Consider the following 21857-nt stretch of genomic DNA (forward strand, 5'->3'; position numbering starts at 1 on the left):
ATCATGTTAATTCTATATAAGGCCTTGTTGATCCTTTCAGTTTTCGAAGTAAACGGACAAAAATATTTTGTTTATTGTTTTTCCTCATTTCGGATGACCGTAACAAATTGGTAGCTTTAATTTTTCTCATTTAATATGTTCTATATAATTAATAGGATTTCTCATATATACTTCTGAGCATGCAAATTTTGTTTAACTTATGATTACGTGACAGAGCCACACAGAATTATATTAAGCGAAAATAGCAATGTGAACATACGAAACATTCTGAGTCAGAAAAAGTAACAGAGTTAGAAGCTTATACATACGAGAAATAACCCAAGCTGATATCGGTCTTCAAATAATAAATCAACCGGAAATTGACTGCTCCCTCGACGCGTTGTAACAAAAGTGGAGTAGAGAGATCACATTATGAAGAGACTTGCAAGGTTACAGATGTGAAAAGAACAGTACCTACAGACGAAATAAAAAAAAATGCGTGAACGTGCTGTTTAATTGGCACTCTAAGTAAGAATAGTAGCTCCGAGAGTGTTTAGTATTTACCTTTTCGAAGAAGCAAATTAAGTTGCTAGAAATTATATGTAACTAACTGTACTTGAGACCTTAGAACCTATATCTCAAGGTGGGTGGCGCATTTACGTTATAGATGTCTATGGGCTCCAGTATCACTTAACACCGGGTGGGCTGTGAGCTCGTCCACCCACCTAAGCAATAAAAAAAGGAATATTATTTATTGTGTACAATATTTTTTGTATATTTTTTACTCGGTATCCATTTATTTTATTCTATTTATCATTCTGATGCCACAACCTGTGGCGGGTAGCTATCAATCACACAACACAAGATATTTGACAGATGGCTGAATCTTACTAACGAGATTCTCAAGTTAACAATCTTCGGACAACGGCATTTTGACCGTTAGTCTACCGAGCAACTTCACCCGCTCAGTGGAAGATCTTCCTTTTATCGCTACTTCCAAAAACCCCACAAAAGAGTAACATAATAATAAGGTACTTCAAATAAATTAATATTATTGAAAAATTTTCTCTCGTTTTCTGAATACATTTTCAAAACCGAAGGAAGATATATGATCAAAATCGATTTAGTTCACGAGAGAGTAGAAAGCGTTCCGCTATCTATTTCGAGACAAACGTGTGAGTCTGGGGGTCTTTGAACCGATACAGTTAAATATAACTGCAGTTTCCCCCAGCAGTACAATCTGGCTTGTTTTATTAGTTTATTTGCCTTCATCATTTCAAAGCGTAACAAGGAAAAATCTATCTTAAAGCGGTTGTTTGTCTTTGTTATAGTTTTTGTTTTGGTAGTATTGTTTTTTTTTGAGATAAGCGGTCACTGATGTCCAGAGGGTCTATAACGTCAGTACTATCCACGGGTCACGCTCATTTGTTTCCGAGCATCGACTGTACTACTGAATAAGATAATTTGTGGGTGATTAATTGGTTAAACGATAGTCGCTCTTCAAGAATGTAGAGAATGTAGTATTGTTCTATCACATCATATTTATTTTCTGCATGTTGAATGTTTTTAAATGTAAATTGTGCTTTGGTGCGCAATAAAGTTTATTCTCTCTCATAATAAAATAAACTCATAATAAATTAAATAAAAAAATTTAGCATGTAGTAGGTATGAAAGATTTTTAGGAGCATCCCTAACATAATTGCTACTTATCACCTACTGTTATTGTTGCTACACAGTAACGTTTAAAATAAAATAGAACATATTAAGTAGGCCAAAAAATTTGTTATTTCAACAAAAACACAAGATTTACAGCAAATATTATTAATCTGTATAGATTCTTGAAGACGCGAGCATACGGATCACCTGCGAAAAGTCTCCGATACCTACAGGTTAAATATCTCGATAGCGCCACTATGAAAATGTATATTCATTATATTATCTCAGGAGCTGTTTTTGGCTTCGTTTATTTTCCTTCTAACTGTTATAAACATGTCAAAACTGCAATTTGATTTCCTCTTTCAAGTAGGTATACTAAAAGAGATTTCAACAAGCAGTAATTTCAGATCAATTCCAATTTAATATTAAATAGACGAAACTATGATTTAGAGCATGACCAACACTGTACCGACCTTGGCTCCTACGTTATTTCCACCTACTATAAGTTTAAAAAGCCAAGCCTTACCGTGAGAAGGCTTAATGTGGGCTGTATGTCAATTATTTCAAATCGCATTTCTTATTTCCGATAGAATATCTATATATGAAATTAGGCGGTAAATACCATAACATTCAAATGTCGACGCTTAGTGGTCCGTGAACACGAAAACTGTAGGTATTCGAAATATCGGAAATAATGTATTATTGTGTTATGTATAAAAAAGAATGTATTTTTATTTGTATATTCACCCAAAAACTCGAGAACCATTAGCCGAATTGTTATGAAACTTTGCAGATACAATATCAAAATATACGACATGACCACCCGACGAACATCGTTACGTTAGTGGCGGACTCTCCCGCAGGTGGCAGTGATTTTTTATCTTTTGAAAAATAATTGGAATTCATATGAAACTAGCGACCCGCCCTCGCTTCGCTTCGGAAACTGTAATTTATTATTAATTTCTCCACTATTTAATGGATGTTATTATACATACAAACCTTCCTTTTCAATCACTCTATCTATTAAAAAAAACCGCATCAAAATCCGTTTTAAAGATTTAAGCATACATAGGGACGGAGAAAGCGACTTTGTTTTATACTATGTAGTGATAATGTCGCAGCATTGGAACACCGACTAATATGGTTGGACGTTTTTAAATTTTGAATCACAGATCCGCTTTATTTGAATCTGTGTATAACAAAAGATCAACAGAATTAAAATAAACATACTTCAAAACTATGATAGATTTTTTTAGGTGAAGCGAAGCCGCGGGAACCAGCTAGTGATAATAATAGACATGAGATTGGATTGAAGAATTTGTTTTAAATATGAAGAACGGTAGATCACATACAGAGCGAGCATTATCGGTACCAAAGGCTTTAACCACTTACATTTGAACCGTAGATGCATACAACAGACACAAGAATAGGGTGTCAGGTTCCCACCTTGAAAAAGGGTATTGGAGATTCTAAAATAAAACATACTCACACGGTCAGTTAATATATTTATTCACACGCAAATACAGATGTAATCAGATTACATCAACACAAAAATGACAACTATTTAACATTTATTTAAATAAAAAAATCTGAATACAAACAGTGAAAATGGAAGTTTTATTTACATTGTGTTTCATTAAGTTTCACGTTGTGATATTTTCCCAAAATAAATAAAAATAAAACATTTAATATGAAGAGGAAAGTAATGAAAACAATAAAGAACATTTTATTATTTCATTTTTCTATAAAACAAATATAATCACATCATGAAATTTACCTTAAAGCTAATGTTTATGAACAATATGGCTACCGCTATCGACTTTGAAATAAAAAATAAAAAAAATGATTTCTTAAATTAAATTCAATCGACTGTGAATCTAAATAGGCCTATAAAGACGAATTCGTAAAATGTTTATTTATTTCAATAGTGTTGGTAACTTGTACATAATTGAGTGGTAAGGAATAACAGGCTGTATACAGGGTGCAAAGGGAACGGGGTATGGCTTCTACCTTAATACCTACAATTTTTATTGCTTAGGTAGTGGACGAGCTCACCGACCACTTGGTGTTAAGCGGTCATCGGAGCCCATGGACATCAACAACGTAAATTCCGCAACGTACCTTAAGACCTGAGATCTAAGTCACAGTTTTACAGTACAGTAACCTAACAATAGAAATGATTGTAATTGTCTTGAGTTCGTATATCGCTGAGGCGCAATAGGCATTGAATAAAAAGTAATTAGTGGTTACTAAAAAATATCTGAAAACATATTTATAACATATAATAAATAAATAAAACATATTAAAATATATATTTATTTACTGTGATTTTCAAAGCATCAACATAATCACTGGCATGTAAAAAGTGTAGCCTCTGCCTCAAAGATATTTAATCTGTGAGATGTGATACTTGTCTTTTTTTGGGGACTTTTTGGCGGGAACGCGAGGAGTGAAGTTTTTGTGTTTTGTTTTATTTTGTCTATTTAGTATTTCTTCAGGTTTAAAATGTGTAATAACGGTGGTTTATTAACTGTTTAATATCTGAGAAAGTGCACAAATGTGGGAAAATGAAACAAAGCCGCTAGATGTAACTTATCGGGTTTATCAAAAAAGTCCACTGAATAATTCTCAGTATTTTACCGTTTACTATTTAGTACGTATTTTACTACCATTTTACTGAGATTATATTTCATCCCATCTCATCTCGTTTCATTAATATTAATTCCAATTGATTGCAGTATCAAATCAACTTTATATAATTTTTCGCTCCATATTGTTTTTCATATAACACAATATAAAAAAAAATAGCCTACTATACGGTTTGATAACTTCGTCTTTGAGTGAATATTTTTCGTTTTAATTATTCAAGACGCACATCTAGTGGGGCGGCAAGCGAAAGAGTCTTCGCAATAGGGTCGTTGACCCGTGCACCATGTTTTCAATTCTATTGCGCGCAGTGCAAGATGCAATAATATTACGTTATAGATATTTCAATGAGATTTTTGTTTAATTTTACTACGTAAAGGGTTCTCCGTACTGACACCAGACTTTTTTATTGCTGATAAAAACCAGATGGGTGGACGAGCTTACAACCCACCTGGTGTTAAGTGGTTACTGGAGCCCATAGACATCTACAAGGCAAATGCCGCCACCCACCTTGAGATATAAAGTTCTAAGGTAAGAATAAATTAGTATAATTATAACAGTATAGTTAGAATGGCTGCCCCGCCCTTCAAACCGAAACGCATTGCTGCTTCACGGTAGAAATAGGGAAGCTGGTGGTACCTACCCGCGCGGACTCACAAGAGGTCTACCACCAGTACCACCCGACATTCCTTTCAGTACTTACTTATGTCAAATTACTTGACAATATTTTTTTTTAAATTCATATCATTCCGCATCGAATATCTAATAACAGTATTGGTATAATTCTAAATTAAATTACAAAGAAAATGACACAACTTTAAAGACATTTATTACGATTTTTTTGTTTAATTTTATTAATGAACAAATTTACATTTTGTACAGGTTCGATTGAATGTTCAAGTGCTGTATTTGTGTATTTTTTTAAGTTAATATATAAATATTATATTTTTTAGAAGGTAGATTTGTGTGTGTGTTTATTTCAAAACGACTCGCAATGCTGTAAATGTCAATTAAAACAGTGCTTCGTAAATACTGAATCAAATTATTAATTGGATATCATTAGTAATATTTGTAAATTCAAAACTAATAAAGCAAATACATGCTACTACACTTAAATAAAAATTCTCATTCAAAATTGTTCTGCTAAATAAGGATCATAGGGGATCATGCATTTCAAAAATTTAAATCTTCAGTAAACAAAGTCTTCTATGGGATAGTAAAAATTACGCCTCACTGGCGCAAGATGGCGTTGTTTACTTTTTAACCTATCTAGATAGGCAAAGGGAAAGTACTTACAGGGAACTATGAATAATTTAAAGCAATCATTTAAACCACTATTCATCGTTTAACATTAATTACTTATATTTTAATTCACTAAACGTTTTAGTCTTCGTGTGTTAGTGCAAGATCTTAAGGCTTCGTCAAACAGAGCGCATACTTAACGCGCGCCGAGATGTGTTGAATTTTATTTTAGCCTCCGAGTGAATTTGTATTAAAATACTGGATAATGCCCGAATAATTAATAGAATTAGTTAGAAAATACCCATGCCACATCTGAATCACTCGACATCTTAATACTTTTAAATTTTCAGACTGCTATCGAAAGGCACTATGATTTGGCGGATGTTACGTCGCGTCAAGTAGCGTTGGGTTCATCTAGTCGATTTGTGTGACGTGTAAAGAGCGCGCCGTTAAAACGCGGCGCTAAGTACGCGTTCTGTTAGACGAAGCCTTTAGTTGTGGCCCGAAGTGACGTCATACGTTATATAGTTCGGCCATTTTTGGAATGAGGGCGGCTCGGCTCGTTGTGTGCGGGCCTAGGGCGGCGCCAATAGTGCGGCGTAGTGCAACAGCGCGGCCCGTAGCGCGCCCCCCGCGCCCCGCGCCCGCCCGCTCGCCGCCAGCCGCGCCAACCCACCATACGCGTCTGCACAACGTCACACCATAGAGTAAGATTATATCGACGCTTGAAAGGCAAACGTGACTAAGCGACAATAACTGCTTTGTACATAAATGATAGGCAATAACAATATTTGATGCGCAAAAAAAAGAGTGCGTGTACTTATGTACACGTTAGAAGTTATACTTTATTTTTATTAAATTTATTCCTTTTTTTTATTTAAATTTTAATCAATTTGAAAAAAAAATCGATTAAACAACATCCTCAAACACGCATATTGGACATCCCTTTTCATGACATCGTATAAATTCGGTAATTCTCGGTACGGTTCGGAAAGTTCACCTGCGGCTATATTCAGACTCGCTAAGTTACGTCGGTCGTATTGTAATGAGCGATTTAGTGGGCAACTTCATTCTGTTAATTTTGTGTCACGGTGCGCGCGCATCGTAAAATTTTACTCTCATCAATTTTTAATAACGCGCCTAAAGAAGTATAACTTCAAAAATTCTAGATCTATTAAAATCATTTCAATCCTACAGCTAGATTCGTTAAAATAGAATTTTTGTCAGGTATTTCAACTTTAAATTACTGTACTCTGTACTGTCTACTGTAAAGTTCACGCATTGTCGCTTAGTCACGTTTGCCTTTCAAGCGTCGACATATAACCTAATAGGAGCCCTCTTGGGATGTTTTCAGGGACCCAGTCGACAATACCATCTATTACACCGCTCTCACAAACATACCTCTGTAGCCTTTAGGTATTTGTTAAAACCAGTAGTCCCCTGGTAGTCGAAATTCGACTATAATTAATTGGAATTATAAGTTTGTGATACTATTATGGTTCTATTGTCATAGACATACTTCTATAGGTCACAGATTTCGCCAAGACTACACTATAGGCAAATATAAATAAAGACAAACAATATTTAATCTATTCTCAATTTGACCACAGATTATAAGCAATAAGAAAAGTTTGACAGTGTGTATGTGTAGTGTGTATCAAATACATGGTAGAGTCCAGAGCAACACGCCAGTGTGTGTTCCGATGTGTCATCCTCGTCGCGGTCTGCGCTATGGTGGCACTGCGCCGTCGGTTCCCTTCCGGCTATTTTATGCAAGTACCGGCCGAAGCAACCGTGGCCGGTAAGCATCTGCGTAAGCCGGAAGGTCGCGGCCCACCCAGTCAGCGAGAAACGGGCGGACCGGACCGTACGGAGGCCGGCTGACGGGTCCACCAAACGGCGAGACCACGACTCCAGCACGGACCGAGATTGGAGCCTCCGCGCTCTAACTACACTTTCGCCAGGGGCTCCCTGTAAGTAATCTCATTAGTGAAGTTACAGTACAATTACCTATTAACTTCCGCCAGGCCGCCGCGTCCACTTTCCCGGGGGGCGCTTTCTTCATGGACTCCGCCAGCGTCGCTATGGCTTTCAGTACAAACGATATCTCCGATAGTTGATGTCTGCTCGTGAAAATTAAACAAATTAATTTAGTCAAGTCGTGGCCTAAAAGATAAAACGTCCGTTGCATTCGTATCTAGCGATGCACCGGTGTTCGAATCCCGCAGGCGGGTACCAATTTATCTAATGAAATATGTACTTCCCAATGTTCACGATTGACTTCCACGGTGAAGGAATAACATTGTGTACCGCAAAACTATAATTTGCGTAATCACTGGTGGTAGGTCCTCTTGTGAGTCCGCGCGGGTAGGTACCACCACCCTGCCTATTTCTGCCGTGAAGCAGTAATGCGTTTCGGTTTGAAGGGTGGGGCAGCCGTTGTAACTATACTGAGACCTTAGAACTCACATCTCAAGGTGGGTGGCGGCATTTATGTTGTAGATGTCTATGGGCTCCGGTAACCATTTAACACAAGGGCCGTCCACCCACCTTAGCAATAAATAAATAAACCACTAAAATTGCTAAGAGTGATCTTCCATCATTAAGACATCCATCCGGTGAATAAGAATCATCTAAGTATATGATATAATCTATACTTCTACAAGTTTGTCTTTATGGGAAACTAGGTATCAACATTGAGACTTGAGGTATCGAATTATCACCATCTCGATATTTCTTCACCGTTCACCAAAAAGTGCTCATTCTCTTATCGTCAGTTAATGATGTAAATAGAAGAATCGAACCTTGGCAGAGGCTCTGTGTCGTGCTCATCCTCTGCATACTTCATTATGATCTCTTGGAACCTGTCCAGCAACGTCATTATGGCTAGCGGGTCAGAATCATCTGAAAATAAAATCATGTAATTAATAAACAGCCGCACGCCATACACGCACGCACGCACGCACTCACAAACGCACGCACGCACACACACACACACACACACGCGCTTATTTATAATTGTTTTCCTATTAATAAACTGTATAAAGCTTTATATACTTAGCTTTAATACTTTTTATTATAGCTTTATAAAGAACAAAATTGGATTATTTTTTCTAATGTCAATAAACAAAAGAGAAAATGTGAAACATATAATGAATATACATATACATTTTGAGAGACTGACTTTCTGACGAAGCGTGTTGCATAATATGTTTAAAAAAGTGTTATTTCATTATTGCGAAAAATAAAGATTTTGATTTATATGTTTTGTGAGACTTGAGATGTCAGCAATTATGGTAGAATAGTAAAAGGCATGGTTTAAGTGACATTTTTTCAACATTACAGGAGAGCTATTTAATGTTTAAAATTTGGAAAACATAACATAACACAAAAACTTGTTCAACTATTTCAATGGAGTAAACTTAATTGAAGTTCAATTAAAAACATCGAACTGTTGATGCCTATTAGGCATGATGACAGTAGTCAAGTATCTCACAAAATAACTTAATTTATTAAACAAGCATCTAATGTTTACTATTGACGTACTGAACTTTACTGAGCCGTGTCGTAATGACCGACGCCATGACACTGAACAGCGTTTTAGCGCGAAATAAAAACTTTGAATTTAAATATCATTTTATTGCACGAAAACCTTTATTTTCTACCGAAATATGATATATTTTTGATATAATAGATACTTCTGAATATCATAGAATAGATTTTGAAAATTAGTCATCATGCCTATTAAAACGCACCTTTGATTACAAAGATAAATGTCGCGTATTAGCGAAATGTCGCTTGAACCAAATAGCGTTTCACTCGTCGATATATAGATATTGTTATTAGTGTAATAACATCATTCACATTGGTTTTATTGAAGTGGTATTAAGTTGTCCGTAGGACATGCTTAACATAGACCCGTACACCTTGAGATATGAGGTCAATGTTTGAGACAGAAACATCAATCAATATTTTCTCTTAATCCTAATCATAAAAAAGCGTTGATTCGGGCATGGTTTATTTGTTTGCCTTTGACGTGCGATTAGGCACGATTAGGCATTAGTAAGATCTCAGTTTTTACAGTACAACGGCCGCCCCACCCTTCAAACTGAAAGGTATTACTGCCTTGCGGCAGAAATAGGCAGGGCGGTGGTAGCTACCCGCGCGGACTCACATAAGGTCCTACCACCAGTAATTACGCAAATTATAATTTTGCGGGTTTGACATTTATTACACGATTGATTTTTATTATTCCTTCATCGTGGAAGTCAATCGTGAGCATTTGTTAAGTACGTATTTCATTTAAAAAAATTGGTACCCGTCTGAGGGATTGGAACACCGGTGCATCGCTAGATACGAATGCACCGGACGTCTTATCCTTTAGGCCACGACGACTATAAAATTGCATTGAAATTGTATAAAATTAAAGCATAAGAGTACTCACTGTCATCCCCGGAAATGGAGTCGACGTTCTCCACCATAGAGAACTGCAGTAGCGTCTCGAAGCACGTCCGGGCGAATTCTTCCCTCTCTTTCAGTTCTTGGTCGGTCTCTGTCGCACATAAAACTTGTTCTAAAATTAAATTCGTTTAACAATAGGACACAGTATATATTATGTTTGTGTGGGTTGGAGCAGTGAAACTTCTTTGAGCTCACTCAGAAGATAGAAGACTCACGCTTTATGTCAGTAGAGAAGTTTCACTTCTATTAGGTATACAGAGTGCGCTCTCATTTTTACCAACACCAATGAAGAGAAGTCATTCTATATTAGAATCTATGTACGTATTTTTGCTGACAGCTTCCCAAAGGTGCCACCTTAACTCTGCTTTAAATAACGGGGTTATGCACTTCGATCTGGTGAAATAAGCCATACCGAATAACACAGATATTCGGGAAACTTCTGCGATTCCCAATTGTGTCACAGAAGGTTCCGTAACCCCTATAAAGTTTGAGAGCTTATCATGATTTTTTTATTGCCACTGTAGGCAGATGAGAGTACGAACCATCTGATGGTGTGTTATCAGTGTAGCTCATGGGCTACTGAAAATTACGGCCAATACTGACAATTTAAATCAATTAAACTATTACCCTAATGATTTGATGTGGTGTATTCCAAGAGGAAAACTGACGTAATAAGTAAATGACTTGTTGAATGTCAATACAGTATGTTACCTTAGCATCGGTTACAAGCTTACGGCCGATTAACAGAGTCTGGATGGTGGATCATGAGATGCATCTTAAAAAGTATTTATTATTATCACAATTAAAGAAGTAATATGCGTTCCTACCACAGTCCCTATCTTTATAGAATTCGGTACAGTTATGATTGGCACTGCAGGGGGAGGTTTTGGTATAGTACCATCAGCATACGACGTGGTGCGTTAGTTCTTTTAACGAATCGACAGTCTTAGACGGTTTTATTTGAGAGGACGGGCTCTGGAGGTGAGGGGCTTTCTTCATGGTTAATACATACATGTAACAGTGTAGTGTTTGTAAAATACTACACTATTACATGTTTACAATATTTTTATGTTTATATAACCCCCGTGTCTAGATCAGAAGTAAGTTGCCATAACGGAAAACAATTATCTGCTATAACATTTAAATAAACATTTCGATATTCGAAAACTGTGACAGGTGACAAGTGTCGCCTGCCATTACACATTCAAACTCCAACAGTGACCGGTTTTCATTGTTAGGTAGTATTTGTGTGTATATTGTGCGGTCGGAGTGCATATGGTGTGTGTCCGGGTGTATACGTACGCGTGCGGTCCGGCGGCGCGTGGTGCAGCGCGGCGGCCCGCACCAGCGCCAGCAGGCGGCCCAGCGCCGCGCCCGGCACGCGCCCCGCCAGCGCCGCGCCGCGCACGCACGCCACGAGCGCGCCCGCACCCGCGCCCATCCCCGTACTCGAATGTAATTAAATAATTCGACTTGAACATCATCATTACTTGTGCAGCTGGTTTTATTTTATTTTATTGAAGTGAAACTTTAAATTGTTTTTTTTCTCCTACCTAGGCTGGAAAGTGTCTGGCAAGAGGAAGAGAGGCCACCCCAGAACAACTTGGCGTCGCTCGGTGGAGTAGGAGCTAAGGATCTTGGGCATGACGTGGGAGGAACTAGAACAGACTGCTCAAGAGCGATGTAATTGGAAAAATTTGATTCGAACCCTACACCCCAGCAGAGGGTAATAGGAAAGAATGATGATGATGTTAAGGCCCCAGGCTGATAGCCTCGAGAGACTATTTCAGCGTAACCTCAACTAGTAGGTGAGCTCACGGGGCTCAAACCTGACGCAGTTGCTAACACGAACCCTAGCAAGAGCCGTGCTTCACAGAATTTATCACCGGATCGGAAACGCGACCCACTGAGAAGATCCGGCGAGAAACTCAGTGGGCTGTGTCTGAGGGTTAATTTACTCGTCGAGCCCTTCGTCGCAAGCGACAGGTTCGACAAAGACGATGACCGGTGCTTGAGGTACCTAAAAGCATCGTCAAGGAATCGGGAGGATCCGAAATGACGTGTTTACGATTAAGGCGATGTGTGTGTAATACTCACGGTGGCTCAAACAGGAACGTCTCGAGCACTCCGGGAAGCGTCTCCCAGAACTCTTTGTAGTCGTCTGGCTTTTCTCTCGCTAGTGGTAGACCGGTTTCCAATACCTTGTCGTGGCGCACAAATATCTATATATTAATACGTGAAGCAAAAACTTTGTATCCCTTTTTACGAAAATTGCGCGGACGGAGGAATATAAAATTTCCCACACTTATAGAAAACTAGCGGCCCGCTTTTTCAAATCGGTTCAGTAGTTTCGGAGCCTATTCAATACAAACAAACAAATCTTTTCTCTTTATAATATTGGTATAGAAGTATAAATATAGAGAAGAAGTGCAGAATGCTAATATCTTTTTAAAATTATGCATAAAAAATACATTACATCAATAAAAATATATTACACACTACCATGTATTTGACACCCACCCACGTATACCTACTCTTTAGTTTATTGTTAAAGTCTGTGGTCAAATTGAGAATATATTAATATTGTTGGTCTATAGCTTGTTCTTGGCGAAATCTGTGATTATAGAAGTATAAATAGTCTTTGACAATAGAACCATAATAATGTTCAAACTTATAATTTCAATTAATTATAGTCAAATTTCCACTACTGGGGTACCTCTAGTTTAATTTAGTGTCATAGTTCGTATTTTACTACCTGGTTTATTCGCAGTACATTACCTGTAGTAATAGGGCCGCTATTTGCGACGCCTCGTCCACTTGTTCCGAGGGTCTGCGACGTTTCTCCTGCCCGCACTTCTTGACCGCCGAGTGCAGAGCCTGCTCGGAGAGATTTACTGGTGGTAGGACCTCTTGTGAGCTCACACGGGTAGGTACCACCACCCTGCCTATTTCTGCCGTGAAGCAGTAATGCGTTACGGTTTTGGGGCAGCCGTTGGCTGAGATCTTAGGACTCATATCTCAAGGCATTTACGTTGTAGATGTCTATGGGCTCCGGTAACCATTTCACACCAGAAGGGCTGTGAGCTCGTCCATCCATCTATGTAAACTAAATGTATGTACACACTATCTGTTAAACTCAACGACTGCAGGCCCGGTGCTATATTGGGAGTGAATACGAAACGGACGTGGAAGTCTACGTTGTATAGTGCAAGAAGTGTTTCAACCTTCAAACCGAAAGGTACGACTGCTTCGCGACAGATATCGGCAGGACGGCGGTACCTATCCGCGCGGGTTCGTTGGTCGCACATATCTCGCTACAATAATAACGTTTTTTTTTTTTTTTTTTTTTTTATTGCTTAGTTGTGAGGACGAGCTCACAGCCCACCTGGTGTTAAGTGGTTACTGGAGCCCATAGACATCTACAACGTAAATGCGCCACACACCTTGAGATATAGTTCTAAGGTCTCAGTATAGTCACAACGGCTGCACCACCCTTCAAACCGAAACGCATTACTGCTTCACGGCAGAAATAGGCGGGGCGGTGGTACCTACCCGTGCGGACTCACAAGAGGTCCTACCACCAGTAAACGTTCCCTGAAGTTCTGATGACGTACCTTTTTTCTTTTTTTCTTACCTAATCTGATGGCCTTGGGAGATCATTTCAGCGTAACCCTCACAAATAGGTGAGTCAAGCCTGACGATGTTCCTAACTAGAGTTGCCAGACGTCTCGTATTTTAGGCTTGGTTTAAAATGTCCCGGCTGGACTGACTCTAACCATATTCGAACGGTACGATTATAATTATATTGATTAAAACTGACTTACTCCTCGAAGAAATAAACAAAAGAAAAGAATGTCACTATGTAATTTTGTTTTTTATTTAGCCCTGGGTAAAAAAATAAATTCCCCTTTTTTTGCCTATTTAAGCATTTGCCCTTTATAGGCTGAAAAAAAATCTAGCAACCCTATTGCTAACACTAACCCTAGCAAGAGCTATGCTTCGTAGAATTTACCACTGGATCGGAATCGCGACCTACTTAGAAGATCCAGCTAGAAACTCAGTGGGCTGTGTTTGTGGTTTTATTTACTCGCTTGCGACGGGTTCGACGAGAACGATGACCGGTGCTTGGGGTACCTAAAAGCACTGATAGTGGATCGGGAGGACCCGAAATGATGTGTTTTTGGCGACGTCGACTGTTTACCAATCGGTCCGCAGGATGACGTACCAGTGAAGGGATAAAAACTTCAAAGAAATAAATAATAGTTTAAAAAACTAACAAAATACGCTTTTATAGAAAATCCAACTAAAAAATGGAACATCATTTTTTATAAATTTGTATTAAAAATAGTGTAAGAAAAAATTATTTTATTTAAAATTTTTAATATCGAATTGTCATCGGTCCTTTATAAGTATACCAAATTTCGAGTTAATCCGACGTATTGGAGGGAGTGAAAATCATGTTCAAAGATTCCGATACATACTAACATACATACGTCTGAAGCTAATAAAAGCGTATAAAAATGTGTATTCGTTTGTATGTAGTGTGAGGAAACCACAGGGCGGCAGGTACCTTACTTTTAGGTGACTGTAAGCGATGATGTTACCTGCAAGAGATGCGGCAGCACGGGGGCGCTGGGCTGCGGCGCGGCCCGGTACAGCGCCACGGCGGCGGACAGGCAGCGCGCGCCCGCACCCGCGCCCGCGCCCGCCAGTGACGTCAGCGCCACGAACATCGCGCCCAGCAGCTCGTGCCGGACCAGCGCCTCCTGAGGACGAGACGCGTGGGACACGGCCATTACCGACAGTCGAGATGTCGTAAACGTCAATTATAAAATATTATACAAGTAACCTGTACAAGTAATCTAGAGGTCTTTGTGTGGCGGTAGCCATCATACAACGCAAAATATTTGACGACATTTTCAAGATAAACTCGCATATATACAAGTTCCGGACAACAACATTAGGGCCGTCGGTCTACCAAGCAAATATCACCCGCTCGGTGGAAGATCTTCCCTTTGTCCTTCCCAAACTGGTGACCCCGACGTAATAGTTCATATTCAACGCAACCTTCGAATCAAAATCTGACCAAACTTTGCCTTTCATTAAGAGAGGGTTCTTGCTAAGAAAACTATATTAAAAAATATATATATTTAACTGTATCTGTTTTTTTATTAGATAGCTGGACGAGCTCACAGCCCACCTGGTGTTGAGTGGTTATTGGAGTCCATAGAAATCTACAACGTAAATGCGCCATCCACCTTGAGATATAAGTTCTAAGGTCCAAAGTATAGTTACAACGGCTGCCCCACCCTTGAAACCTAGACGCATTACTGCTTCACGGCAGAAATAGGCACCTACCCGCGATAGGACTCACAGGGGTCCAATCACCAGTAAAATATATATACTATATGATAGAGGAGTATGGAAGGAGAAAACATGTTGGACCGACCCCAGGTGACTGGGAGGGGGTAGGAAAATTATGATCTGAGCTCAATGACGTGACGTGACGCTATGAACCTTGTGCACGGTGTCGAGGCAGTGCAGGGCGTGCAGGCTGACGGCGAGCCCGGCGGACCCGTCCAGGGCGGAGGCCGAGGCGGAGGGCTCGATGCGGCACACGTGCGCCAGGCACGCGCCCAGCCGCTCCACGTCCGCCGCCGTGAACCTGCCGACCAGCCGCACAGCAAGGTTCCACGTTTTCATACAGAAGCGTGAACTAATGTTACTGCCCATCATACTTGAAGATGGGGCTAAGAGTTAGGAATTGTCACATAGGATAGACGAGGATGTGTCGTATGTTCTGATGATCCGATTTTTTTTTCCTACCTATGCTGAACTGACCACTCAAGTACGTGAGCTCACGGGGCTCAAATCTGACGTTGCTAACACTGGCCCTAGCAAGAGCCGTGCTTCGCAGAATCTACCACCGGATCGAAAACGCGACCCACTGAGAAGATCCGGCGAGAAACTCAGTGGGCTGTGTATGTGGGTCAATTCGCTCGTCAAACCTTTCGTCGCAAGCGACGGGTTCGACTAGGACGGTGACCGGTGCTTGTGGTGCCTAAAAGCCCCGTTAATGGATCGGGAGGATCCGTAACGAAGTGTTTTGGGTGACGTCGACTGTTTACCATTGGTCTACAGGATCGGGTATGTGATCCGAACAAGGTAACAACACTATTATGGTCTTTTAAACCTTTTAAACATTTTCAAGATTTTTTTTCCTGCCAAATATAGTTTGTTTAAAAAAAAACCTTTAGAGACGTTGTTATTTGAAATCTGATGAAACGAAAAGGCGACACTAAAAAGACACAAACATAGTCTGTAAGATAACAAAATTGAAGTACTTGTGAAGTTTTCATTCCTAAATCATGTGAACATACGTGCACGATATTTAAGTATTACAAGATGGCTGGACGAGTTCATTGTCCGTAAACCAGCACCCAACAGCACAAGATTCAAGCCCCACTTGTATAATTTAACGAGCGTGCCCCCCTTCAGACCGGAAGGCATGGGTGTTTTGCGGTAGAAAGTGTCCTGAGACAGGTCGGGAGGCAGCGGCTCTGGCTCTGTCCCTGGCATTACTGAAGTCCATGGGCGACGGTAACCACTCCCCGCATCAGGCGGGCCGCATGCTCGTCTGCCTACAAGGGCAATAGAAAAAAAAAGCCACATGATGTCCACTCACGTGGGCCGTATGTGCTGGAATATAAGCGGGAATATTTGCACGAGGGTCGTGAGGAAGCTCTGGGAGGGCGCGTACTCCTCGCCTGGCTTGCCGTCCTCCGTCACTGTAATTATGATTAAGACCATTTTATTTTTTTAAGAGACTACCTATTTTTCACGGGTACTAATACTAATAGTGACCAGTTAAAAGACAGACAGCAGTAGTCCTAGGGTACCCCGCTGGTATATCGGGCCCTCACAAGTTACCTCTACTTCACCCTGTCCGACAGATGATATGGACTAAGGGTCGCGGTGAACTCTACGACTAGCACGCTGAAATGAAATGTAAATTCTGGAATCTTATATTAACTATCCGCTCTTGCTATGGGTGATGTTAGTTAGCAAGTCCTCTCAGGTTGAGTCCGTGAGGGAATAAAAAACCAAAATATCTATATGATTTTAAATAGGGTTAACCCTTTGACTGCCGTGTAGGTTTGGAGCATTGAAGTAATTAAGTCGATTTTTGTTACTAAAGAGCCTGGATCACCCAACTTTGCAATTATGCGTTTGTTTTAGTCTTCGAAATAGATTCATTCTCGGTATCTTCGGATTCGTCTTTGTCAGAGTCTACTTGATATTCCGGCGCCTTAGTGACAGAAGTCGACATAATTACTTCAGTGCGCCACGGAGGGCACCGGTACTCCGGTTAGAACTCATATCTCAAGGTGGGTGGCGGCATTTACATTGTAGATGTCTATGGGCTCCGGTAACCTCTTAACACCAGGTAGCCTGTGAGCTCGTTCATCCATCTAGGCAATTAAAAAACAAGGTTTTGTTCGTTTATTACTTAGTTTAATATAGTTATTTTAGATTGAAATATTTTCTCATTCACATGAGTTTAACCAATCACCACCTAACACCAAGTGGGCTGTGAGCTGCTTCATAGGGGGGGAGGGGGGTCGGCTCACCCGGGGGCTCGCGGTGTCGGTCCGGCAGCGCCGCGGCGATGTCGGTCCAGGCGGCCCACGCGGCGTCCCACACGCGGCGCGGCAGCCCCCCCGCGCGCCCCGCCGCCGACACCACCTCCTGGAACGACTTCAGCGCCGCCACCGACACCTGCAAGCAAACCGCACTGCTGTCTGTGGACACCACTAGTGAGCGCCCCACCGGCACACGCTCGGGGACTGTCAATGTTTTTAAATCTATACTAATATATAAATCTACAGTGGTTTTTACGGATGTTCCATTATAACTACTGAACCATACATCCGATTGACTTGAAACTTGGTATCCATGTAGAATATACATGTAGTTAATGGATAGGCTAATATTTATATGAGCGTTGGACTCCCTACACCAGTTGCGGGGGCGTTAATGACGAGAATGTTTGTGGGGGTGAGAAATAATATTGTTAATTTTAAATGCCCAGCGAAGCGGACGGGTTTTTTTTTTGTTGCTTAGATGGGTGGACGAGCTCACAGCCCACCTGGTGTTAAGTGGTTACTGCAGCCCATAGACATCTACAACGTAAATGCGCCACCCACCTTGTGATATAAGTTCTAAGGATCTCAGTATAGTTACAACGGCTGTCCCACCCTTCAAACCGAAACGCATTACTGCTTCACGGCCGAAATAGGCAGGGTGGTGGTACCTAACCGCGCGGACTCACAAGAGGTCCTACCACCAGTAAAGGGTACAGCTAGTATTACCCAAAAAATTATCTTCTTTTTCTTTCAGATGTACAGACGAGCTAATTTCTGTTCACTGTAGGACAATCAGCACAATAACACTTTGAAAACCTTCGTTCTCTATTGAGACGAGACCCAAGCTCTACTTGTATAGTAGAACGTTTGCCAAACCCTATAATTCGGAACGTGTGCATTAGATACAGGCAGGTTGGTAGTTGTCGATCACATTACTCTGGTGTATGGAATGCCCTAGCCGCTCACGACACCCACAAGAGACTTTTTGGCGAGAACGCGAGGAGTGAAGTTGTGTGATTTGTTTTATTTTGTCCATTTAATGTTTCTTCGGATTTAAATGTGTAATAACAGTGGTTTATTGAAGTGAAAAATTCTTTAGAATCGTTGTGATTTCAAACCGGATGCAACGGAAAAAACGACAGGTAAGAGACACAAATACAAAAATGTGTAGGATGAAGCCAGCAAAGAATGAGACAGAAATATACATACTATTTAATACAGCGCCATCTGTGAGATTTTTTAATACTAACGTGTGTATGAAAGCTCTTGTAGTGAATTTTAATTTAGGATTATACGTGAAATTAAAATATCAATTCACAAAGGGCTCTACTTTACAATTATTTACTAATGACAAAATTTTACATACACTTAAGACGTTTAGGATAATTGTATTTAAGTTTTGGAAGGTTTCACTTCTACCACGTGTGAATTGCACACATTTTGTGTTTTAACTGTTTAATATCTGTGAAAGTTCAAAAATGTGATAAAATAAAACAAAGCCGCAGAACGTAATTTCTCAGGATCCTCCAAAAAGTCCACTGAAAAAGTCTCAATAAATGATCACCATTTTACTGAAATTATACTTCATCCCATATCATTTCATCTCATTTCATTTTGGTTTTCATTTCATTTCATGCCATGTTTCATAATAATCAACTTCATTTCATTTCATAATATCATTTTTATAAAAAAAAAGTTATCATTAAAATTAAAATAAGACTTGACCTAAAGGTCTTAGTTACCAGGTCATGAAATCCCTTTAAAAAAAAGACACCCACGAGAAGAGACAGAGTGTTTCCGTTCAAGGTCAACACCGCATTAATTGAAATAGCAATTTCTTCAAAGGAACTTCTAGTCTCACCTCGTGACTCTTCTGTAAGGCAAAGTCGGTTATGTAGCCCAGCAGGATCGCCCAGGATCTATTGAAGTCTCCCACCGTCGTCAGGAGTTGGAAGCGGGAGTGGAAGACTCTCGACACCCCCGATAACGTGAGCACCTGGCGGCAGGAGCAAAGGTGATTAAAATTTAATTGTAAAGAACAAGAGAAACAGTGCAAAACTATAAATCTATATATATAAAAATGAATTTCTGTTCGTTAGTCTCGGTAAAACTCGAGAATGGCTGGACCGATTTGGCTAATTTTGGCCTTGAATTATTCGTGAAAGTCCAGAGAAGGTTTAAACAACTTTAAACGATAGATAAATATGAAAATGCTCGGAATTAAATAAAAATAACAATTTTGTTTTTCCTTTGATGTGCCCCCTTTTGATGTGTTCCTTTGTTGTTTTTCGTTTATTGTAATACAAAAGTTAAGGTCTTTTATTTATCGATTGAGGCACTACAAAGTCGGCCGGGTCAGCTAGTCATATAGTTAAAAATAATGCATTCGTTAGTGGGTGAATTGGAGATTGAAAGGCGAGTCGTCCATTGCCTGTAATTACACATTCCGTCGCGGGCGCGTTCTTTCAGCGGCCATTTTGTAATTTTCATTGTCTATGATTTCAGCATGTCTGATGTCAGCATATTTGTCGTTAGGTAGAACTCGTCCCTGAACCCGGCGAGTCTCGGCCCACACCGACACAGGGGCTCCCCGGGGGACTCACCTGGGTCTCCGCCCACTGTTTCTGCGCCGTGTTTCTCGTGTGATGTATGAGGATGTGCTCCCCGGTGTCCACCTTCTCGCAGCTCGCAATGTTCGATTGTTTCTGGACCTTTAGTAAAATTTATACTTTGTGATTTTACAACATAACCTTAATGTTAACGTTTTTTTAATTTTTTTATTGGTGAGTGATTTGATTACCGTTGCCCATGGACTTCAGCAATGCCCGGGGACAGAGCCAAGCCGCTGCCTATCATTAAGTACTCTCCACAAGCCTCGTTAGAATTAGGACATGTCATAGCGCTCGGGAAACACCGTGGAGGAGAGCTCATTCTAAAGCCGGATGGTGCGTGGCAAAAGAGATCTCTGGAGATGCACTGTGGATGAACGCAGTGGTTCCAGGTAGTCCTTCTCTCTCCTAAATTATCGTATTATACCGAACATGGTCTACTTTGGGTATTGGGTTAAAAACATTGGTACATTAACAGCGTCCTGAAGGCATTAACAGGCCATTATGACTGTGGGGTACTTGAATCATTATACTTTCACTTGCGGACTAATAATAATAATGGTTGGTTCGAAGTAAGTATCAGTTGAATGAAATATTTGAAATGTATTCAACTGATAATTATCTTTATCTATATATATAAAAATGAATTGCTGTTAGTCTCGGTAAAACTCGAGAACGGCTGGACCGATTTGGCTAATTTTGGTCTTGAATTATTTGTGGAAGTCCAGAGAAGGTTTAAAAGGTAGATAAATATGAAAATGCTCGGAATTAAATAAAAATAAAAATTATGTTTTTCTTTTGATGTGTCCCCCGTCTTCCTTTCCTTTTGTTTGTTTTAAGTTTATTTTATACAAAAGTTTAGGTCTTTTATTTATCGATTGAGGTACTATGAAGTCTGCCGAGTCAGCTAGTTTTTAATTTTTGTTAATTTTATGTATGTTTCAATGATACTATGTACACATATAGAATTGTTTTTGTCTGAAATAAAATAAATCATTCATCCATTCGTTCATTCATTCATATCGGTCTGAAGTGTGGGATAGCTCGGGTATTATTGCAGGTGTACTAGTTAGTGACAGGGTGTGGTGGTCCCGGCGGCGGCCCACCTGCTCGAGCATGGGGAAGAGCACGGCGAGCAGGGCGCGCCAGGCGGGTTTGCCGAGCAGCGCCCCGTGCGCGCCGATGCAGCTGAACAGCGTCTGGCTGGCGGCGCGCCGGACCGGGGCGCGGGGCTCCGTGCACAGCTCGCCTGGTCGCGGGAACGACAAAATAATGTTAAGCGCTGGGGTACAGGATAAGTAAAAAAATATACCGAAGTACAAGTTAACACCGTATTAGCACTTAGAGCACTTAAAACACTTTAAAATTCTCATATTGCTTCTTCCGCTTTGCTTCAGGTTACTAACTGACTGCGTGCCATCTCTGCAAAGCTTTTATAGCCGATACTATATCCCTAAAATTATCGAGAATATTCCACATATTCGAGTATTATGTTTCCGCTATTTGACAATAGATGGCATTGTATATCTCGAGCGTTCTAGGTGTTACTAAATCCTTCGATCCTGGTCTTGAGAGACCAATTCAGCGTAACCCTAACAAGTAGATGAGCTCACGGGCT

General features: G+C 40.2%; 1 protein-coding gene across 3 annotated transcripts in view; it reads right to left on the reverse strand.

The window, feature by feature from the left end:
- Nucleotides 1–3127: 3127 nt before the first annotated feature.
- The window catches only part of LOC101740996 (protein MON2 homolog), a 52551-nt gene continuing 33821 nt past the window's right edge, over nucleotides 3128–21857 (reverse strand). For 2 of the 3 annotated variants that reach the window (XM_038021034.2, XM_038021033.2), the window contains 14 exons: nucleotides 21346–21488; nucleotides 20234–20341; nucleotides 19492–19626; nucleotides 17616–17763; nucleotides 16670–16772; nucleotides 15502–15649; nucleotides 14589–14750; nucleotides 12763–12861; nucleotides 12082–12185; nucleotides 11287–11432; nucleotides 9968–10075; nucleotides 8328–8427; nucleotides 7534–7646; nucleotides 3128–6208 (listed from right to left, as the gene is read on the reverse strand). In XM_038021034.2, coding sequence (XP_037876962.2) covers nucleotides 6099–6208; nucleotides 7534–7646; nucleotides 8328–8427; nucleotides 9968–10075; nucleotides 11287–11432; nucleotides 12082–12185; nucleotides 12763–12861; nucleotides 14589–14750; nucleotides 15502–15649; nucleotides 16670–16772; nucleotides 17616–17763; nucleotides 19492–19626; nucleotides 20234–20341; nucleotides 21346–21488 — 1727 coding nt within the window. In that variant the 3' untranslated portion in view covers nucleotides 3128–6098. Of the gene's footprint in view, nucleotides 6209–7533; nucleotides 7647–8327; nucleotides 8428–9967; nucleotides 10076–11286; nucleotides 11433–11456; nucleotides 11653–12081; nucleotides 12186–12762; nucleotides 12862–14588; nucleotides 14751–15501; nucleotides 15650–16669; nucleotides 16773–17615; nucleotides 17764–19491; nucleotides 19627–20233; nucleotides 20342–21345; nucleotides 21489–21857 lie in introns of those variants that run through there. The other variant, XM_062676437.1, reaches the window with a different exon arrangement.

The sequence above is a fragment of the Bombyx mori genome, chromosome 27 (assembly GCF_030269925.1).
Source record: "Bombyx mori chromosome 27, ASM3026992v2".
NCBI lineage: Eukaryota > Metazoa > Arthropoda > Insecta > Lepidoptera > Bombycidae > Bombyx > Bombyx mori.